Source organism: Arachis ipaensis, chromosome B08 (genome assembly GCF_000816755.2).
Source record: "Arachis ipaensis cultivar K30076 chromosome B08, Araip1.1, whole genome shotgun sequence".
Classification (NCBI taxonomy): Eukaryota; Viridiplantae; Streptophyta; class Magnoliopsida; order Fabales; family Fabaceae; genus Arachis; species Arachis ipaensis.
The window spans coordinates 774497-781649 of record NC_029792.2 but is presented as its reverse complement, the minus strand read 5'-3'; the positions used below and the strand labels follow the sequence as shown (position 1 = coordinate 781649).

Here is a 7153-nt window from a genome sequence, read left to right as displayed (position 1 = left end):
AATTACTGTCAAATAATAATTCTTTGTAAAATAACGTCAGATGAGATAGTTGGACACCACTCTACCTGTTGTTAATATTTTCCAAAATATTGCGACCCTTCATCTCTCTCAGTTCCTTTGCTTGCTTTTCAGTAAAAGACTACAACAATATCTTCATAAGCTATTGATTGTGTTGAGAGGGTAATGCATTGTTATATCGACATAAATGTATAATACCTGTTTTGTCGATTCCATGCTTAGAGGAGATATATACTGTGTTTTGACAAGCCATGCAACACCTTTGTCAGTAGGTCTTTCTTTTCTTTTTATGCCACCTTTTTTCATTGGAGTAACAACTTCATCGTCTCGCAACAGTTCTTCATCTTCTGGTTCAAGGGGTGGTCTAACACTGGAAGGACTGTAAGAGTATATGACAAGTGAAAAAAAATTCATCAAACCAGCTCATTCAGCATAAATGATACAATCAAATTCAAGTTTATAAAAGGGTTTGAAGATTATACTTGTAAACACTGAGATCAAGCAGGTCTAAAGGTATCCCAAGATCAGGCTCCACAAAAAGCTTGGGTTTGTACATTTTCTCCAGGGATGTGATCGTATATTTTGCATATCTACCATCATGAAATTACCAGGAAAAAAGGAAGGCATAATTAAGCCATTAGTCTAGAAAGCGCCACTGTAATATTTCCAATAAATGTCACTTATCAGTAGTATATATCCTTTAATATGAGGGATAAGAGAAGTATGAGCTAGCAATTCAATCCAGCATAGCTAGTCAACATGAAAAAGGATAAAAACACACAACTAATGTAAAGTGATCAGGTTATAATTAAATGATCTTCAACCATGAATATTCTTGCAAAAGCTAGTGTTCAGCACTCAGGAATCACTTGGTTCACTCAGTATACACTCTATCTATGCTATTGGTAGCTTAGAATTTGTTTGATTACTTGCAGGACATATCTCAATTCTCATTTAGTACCAGAACAGCACATTTGCCTACTAACGTCTTATTAATCCATTATATCCTTACATCTTAGTAAACTAGTATGTACGTTTACGAGCACTCTCACGTAAGCATCATCATCTCCGTACAAGCCTGAACATTCATGCCTAACCAAAATGATTCAATAATAATAACAATAAAAGGGCGCAAAAACAATATAAACGTGTGAAACCATTAACCATTAATGACTGCATCATCATGTGAATATATAACTCTTGGTACACTGGAAGCTAAATACTGAAATAAACATGAAATACAACCACGTACTCATCTTTATCTTTCTTGAATGCCATTAGCTTGGGTTGTGCACTTGGATCTGGAAGTTCATTTCGGAACCTTAAATGAGAAACAGATTGTAAATTCGCAATTTGTTAGCACCAACAGAAAACATCTAGAATAATAATTTCATGTGCTTGCAATATGAATGATTACTAACTGATGAAACATAAATCTCATTCGGAAAGCATAACGCAATGGAGAAATTAACATAAGAAAAAATGAACGTAAATCTCATTTTTATATGGAATCTCCATAAACAGAACAAATCCCATAATTAATCAATATCCAATACAATGCACCACAGAAAAAAATAACAACAACTACTGCAAATAACTAATAAAGAGATGCTCCTGAGGAAAACCTAAAATCAAAAGTGATTTCAACATACTCACCTCATCTTGCATAGAAATGTAGTTGGCTTCTTCAACCTATTTTCAATCCTTTCACCACTCAATAAGGGAGTAGTCCTCTTTTCTCCCATCCGTGACCCTATAACCGAACCATGCCCCTTCCCAGATACCTGAGTCTTTGGCAGAACACTGTTCTGGGAATCCTTCAGCTGCTGCCTGTGCTTCTCTTCTTGCCTTTGCTTCTCAAATTCTCTCTTTTTTCTCAACCTCCTTTCCTCCTCCGTCTCAGCTCTCCCAGGAGGCCCATTTGATTTCTTCATTGGCATTGGAGCAACAGCAGGCTTCTGCTGTTTATGAGGAATGCCACGATTGGAATGCTTGTGTTCACGTCTGGCGGAAGTTGAAGCCTCCTTCAGCTTCCCTTTACTGCGATCATGCGATTGCCTTTCCTCGTTCCTTTGACTTTGCAAAGAAGCTGAAGCAGGAGGTGGTGGTGAACTAGGGGGAGGTGGTGGTGGCATAGATGCACTGGGCGGTGGCGAAGAAGGAGGCGGTGGCGGCTGCTGCTGATTGTACTGAGAGTATTGATTAGGAGGATAGTACATTGGAGGAGCATGAGGAGGTTGCAACTTTTGTTGAGGCATTGAAGGTGCAGGTGCAGGTGCAGGTGGAGGTGGTGGTGGAGGGTATGAGGTTTCAGGAGGAGCTGGTGGTGGTGGTGGATATGGATACTGCTGATAATGGTGTGAAGCTGATGATCCATAACCAGCAGCATGATTATATCCAGCATTTGGAGGCATTTGATTGTAACCACCTTGTGGGAATGAAGTAGAGGGAGCTGAAGAAGACACAGCAGCATCTCCTCCTCCTCCTCCACCACCACCACCATAGTTCCATCCACCAGCAGGGTTTTGACTTTGACTTGGTGGACGAAACGAAGATTGAGGAGGAAAAGGCCTGTAAGAAGCCATTCCTAAATCATAAACTCAAAAAACTCACCTAAATTAAGCTCAAAAAACAAAATTTTAGGGCTACCTTATTTCTATTTTCGTATCCTTCCACTTCCCAAATCTTAATATACAAGCTGAACAGAGCTAAACCCTAAATAATCCAAAATAACACTCACTTTATTCCTAGTCCTAGATCACGGGCTCTCAATAGTAGAAGCCGAAACCCTTCGAGGCATTAATTGGAAAAAAGTTCTAGTCACCTATCTATTGCTCTATTGCAACTATGAGCTATCATGCTCAAAACCTAGTCTTCGGAGATCAAAACAGTTCTCATACAAAACAATAACAATAATAATAAAGTGATACGGTCACCGAAGTTGCAAACTTTTCAGAAAAGGGTCCCGTAAAAACAGAGCCTTTGATATGGAAGATTCCAGTACCCGAATTCAGAAGTGAATGACTGCACATAAGTCCTAACCTAAGTGGAAAAGCAGCAAGTAACAGAAGCACAAGTGCAGAGAGCATAGATCGGTGATATTATTAGCAGTAATAGAGAAGCAACTTGTGGAGAGTGAAAAAAGACGAGCTTGTGTGTTTTGAGTGGTGAGATTATGAGAAATCAATCGGCCATGTTCTCCCTTGGAACGTTCTTGCTTTTGCTTTTGCGAGCAATCATAGTATCATACTGATACCATGTCATATTGTCATGTATTGCTTCGCTAGATTTTCATCTGTGATTTACTATCCATAAAGTTTAGTACTTTACTGTTCCATGCCCCCTTTATGAAAAACAAGGAAAATATTTTGCATGTGTATGTATATATATACTTAGCTTCCTTTGATATTTTTGCAAAGTAATTAATTGAAGGCAAAGAGTTGTTGAGTGTGTAGTGGGAAAAATGTACAGTGCTTTATGTGAAAGTGAAATATATATCTGCTGATTTGTTTAAATAAATATGTTTTGTTTTTTATTCTCTCTCACTAATATTACTGCTGGCTTCCACTAATGAGTCTCTGATATCTTTAGTCTACATATTCTTTGTTCTTGATCTCACAAATCAACATGCGGCATCATCATGTGCTAAGGTATAAGATTTAGAGAAATATCAGTTGAATTCTTTGTCTAGTTCATTATTGCTTGAAGGTTGCCAACTACTCAAGGTTTTAACAAAGAATTTCAATGTTGGTTTGTAGTAAGGGATGTCATTAACTTGACATTTTGGTTAATAGATGAAGGCCAATAGTAGATGCAATCAAGTTATCCAGATTTTGTTATGCAGGGATGACTTTTTAAGTGTCCATAGAGACATATATAAAAGTATCTGAGATACTAGGTAACCAATGATTTTAACCAAACCTAGTGGAAGAGGAGAAACCTCTTGGCCATATATATGATTATTTAAGCTTTCATTTGTTTACACTTAGAACGAAAGAATATATGTTTGTCAAGAATTGATCTAACCTGAGCTACATACCATCATGTAACTTTTCATACTACTTGGAAGATAATCTTCCAAACATTAAAACACTATGACTTAGAAAAGAAAAGGAGAAAAAAATTATGTGATATTACAAATGAAAAAGATGACCAAAAAAAGGCTTAGTTTACTGTTGTCTTCAATAGATTCAAACAGCTTGGATTGGATTGTTCTTGCCACTGCTTAGGTCCGTCCGGCCAACAGGCGCATGAGTATTCGCATGGAATGTCGACTGCCTCGATGGCTCTCCTAACAATTTCAGGGAAAGTGGGGAAGGCTCCCTTTCAAGAATCATCTGTGTGTTTCCAATGCTCAGATTAGACATTCCCACAAGTGCATCAACATTGACCGGATTCTTGGGAACGACTGGAATTGGCTTTACAACCTCATGATGAGATGTCTCTACTCCATTACTTTCTTGAAAGGAAGCTTCCAGTGATGGCCATATGGAAAATCGGACAGGTACATAAGTTGGGAAGTATTCAGCAGCCTTTGGTTTCAACCCATTAGCTACATTGTTCTCTTTCACATTTTCTTCAGAAGCAATTTCCATGGGGTCAACTTCAGATTTGAGAGATAGATTTAATGAAGGTTGTGATTTTACATTGGGAGATTGTGAGTTCTCAGAGGTCAGAAGCAGTACTTGTTTTTCCAGCACCGAAGGCGGATCCGTAGGCTGCCATATGGTTGTTTTAAAAAATATGTTAGCTGGGGAGGAAAGCAGAGAAAGGCAGTGGAAACAGATACACCAATATAATACTCATCAACCATAATCAATGTCCAGCTAAAACTATGGAATGGTCCCATTGGCGGATTAATCACATTAATAGTAAACTTTTTACAGAGCAAGAAACATGTTATGGAGAAAAAATTACAGGATTTTAAACATGAAATAATAATATGCCAAGATATTTTCCCTTAATTAGATAGATATTTTTCGCATATCAAATATGTCAAGACCTACCATATCCGGAGCCATGTCAAAGAGGCTGGAACGCCTCTTTCTCCGGGTAGCATTACTCTGTCGGATAAAATACTTCTGGGCATGACTTGCTACTTGAGTAGGGGTCCTTGATACAACAAAATTACGTGATATTCCACGCCAATCTCCTTTCCCCAGCTTTTGCAGACCAACTAAGAACATCCGATGTTCTTCTTCGGTCCATGGAACACCTAAAACACATGAAAATAGAGTAATCCAATAAGCAAGTGTGCTTGATCAATGACTTAATGACATTACGGTACGTTTGGTTGGGAGTAAAACTGGGATGAAAATTTTCTTGGAGGAGCTTCATGGCTCATATACATACATGCCTCGGCCCACACCACTACAACCTTAAATGGCTTGCTAACTAAATTAATCACTAAAAAACATATGCATTCTCCAAAAGAAACCTTAGTGTCTAAAACTAGCTAAGCCACATAAGGGCATTGCTTATGGTTCAGAAAAGCAAATTGACTCAAATCAAGCAAGCAAAAAACTACTCCATGGAAGAGTAATTTCCAAATAATAGATATAGATTTAACCTTTTTTTGTTCAATAACTTGATCTCAACCTAAACTGCCAGAAATATATGTAACAGAAGGCATGAAGTATAATATTTTCCACCGACATTTCCTACTCCAAGGAAGAAGAAACCATAAATATCAAAATGGTTTTGGAAACAGATTTCAACATTCTCTTGTTGGCACTATAAATTCAACATGCTTATGATACACGTACCATGGTATTAAATGCTTCACATTTATATTGAAATCATAAATGCCCACCCTTAATGATCAATCAGAGAATGCACTACCACCATTTCACTCATTTCTTTCTCTTTTTCTAGCACCACGCAAAGTTTAAACATACTCTTTGGAGGAAGAAAAATCTTGGGGAAAAAAAATAAAGAACCCAACTTCCTCCACAAAATGAACGAATTTCATGCACCCTATTAATCCAGAGATCTAAAAAGCAAACCTAACCCAGTAAAATGCGCAGCTTCGTTACCTTCTTCACCTTAACCTTAACAATCATCAGCAACAAACAAAACTAAATTCTCCTTAGCATCTCAAATATCACAAAAAAATGCCGAAATAGATGTTCTTTCTTTAAATAAAAGGAAAATACAACTAAGAAAAAGGAGAAAGTTCCTAGCTTGAAATTAAAATGCGATAAGAAATTCAGAAAATGTTGATTATTCATCTTTTTTGGTTGCATTCCGTGAAATGCGATAACTATACCTTTCTTTCTTTCGCCACGGCGGTTGGCGAAGGACGAGGCGTGGGCAGGGTCGTCGGACAAGTAACCGACAGGGTCAGGCGAGCCTGGGTTATCGCCGGCGGCGGCCACAAAGGAGGAAGAAGGAGACGAACAATGGTGGTGAAGCGTCATGAGATTCCCCATACTCGCACTCTTCTTTATGATTGATCCATCCGTCAGCCTCACACCGAACAGCTTCACTCCTCCGCCGCCTCCGCCGCCGCCGCCGCGGTTGGGGCATGTCCTGGAATTGTGGCCGTTGTTGCTACAGTGTGAGCACCGCCGAGTCATGCCGATTGACTCGGTGGAAGGACTAATCACACGGAAGAGAAAAAAAAAGAAAATGAAAAAAAAAAGAAGAAGAAGATGAAGATTACGTGATGATTGATTGGTGATTCGTAATGGATAGAGAGAGAGAGAGAAGAGAAGAGAAAGAAAGATTGCATGTGTTTGTTTATGGCAGAAAAACGAGGGTGATGGATGGATAAGTCTGGGATATTTTCAAACTTTCGAGGTCAAAATTGGAATTCTAATTTTAGTGTTTCGATATAATGTTAGCAGAACGCGCTCCATCGCTCGTTTTCTTTCTTGTGCATTTACTTTACTACCCCTTCTTACTATATAACACATAACATAAGTTAAATTAATACTAATGCATTCGAATTTTAGTATTTTACTGAAAGGTATATTAGTGGTTGTTAATTGTTATCTTAAAATGAAAACAGAATTTCATAGATAATGTTTCAGAAGAGATATGATTCATTTTGGATAACGTATGAGTGTTTGATTATTTAAGGAAAAAAATTTTGTTGGATTCTTAGAGACACCTCTCAAAGAATGAATGCTTT

The 7153-nt window shown here is 38.0% G+C and overlaps 2 protein-coding genes across 5 annotated transcripts in view; both read right to left on the bottom strand.

The window, feature by feature from the left end:
- Positions 1-3383, bottom strand: part of LOC107612611 (protein PAF1 homolog) — a 5348-nt gene extending 1965 nt beyond the window's left edge. The window contains exons 1-8 of one of the 4 annotated variants that reach the window (XM_021108468.1): positions 2656-3382; positions 2534-2617; positions 2473-2482; positions 1675-2433; positions 1271-1339; positions 501-608; positions 217-397; positions 65-139 (exon numbers count right to left, since the gene is read on the bottom strand). In XM_021108468.1, coding sequence (XP_020964127.1) covers positions 65-139; positions 217-397; positions 501-608; positions 1271-1339; positions 1675-2433; positions 2473-2482; positions 2534-2603 — 1272 coding nt within the window. In that variant the 5' untranslated portion in view covers positions 2604-2617; positions 2656-3382. Of the gene's footprint in view, positions 1-64; positions 140-216; positions 398-500; positions 609-1270; positions 1340-1674 lie in introns of all 4 variants that reach the window. The other 3 variants (XM_021108465.1, XM_016314306.2, XM_021108466.1) reach the window with 3 other exon arrangements.
- Positions 3928-6776, bottom strand: LOC107612693 (transcription factor MYBS3). Its single transcript, XM_016314394.2, has 3 exons — positions 6287-6776; positions 5025-5233; positions 3928-4736 (listed from the first exon to the last, which is right to left on the bottom strand). Exons 1-3 carry the CDS (start codon positions 6594-6596, stop codon positions 4209-4211), a joined length of 1047 nt encoding a protein of 348 aa, XP_016169880.1. The 5' UTR covers positions 6597-6776; the 3' UTR covers positions 3928-4208.

Bases quoted from the DNA above. Each gene is read 5' to 3' on its own strand.
- LOC107612693 (XM_016314394.2), bottom strand. From the start codon at position 6,596: ATGACTCGGCGGTGCTCACACTGTAGCAACAACGGCCACAATTCCAGG. The intron at 5,234-6,286 runs GTATAGTTATCG...CATGTGTTTTAG, and splicing joins CCGTGGCGAAAGAAAGAAAG to GTGTTCCATGGACCGAAGAA. The intron at 4,737-5,024 runs GTAGGTCTTGAC...ACCATATGGCAG, and splicing joins TTGACATGGCTCCGGATATG to CCTACGGATCCGCCTTCGGT.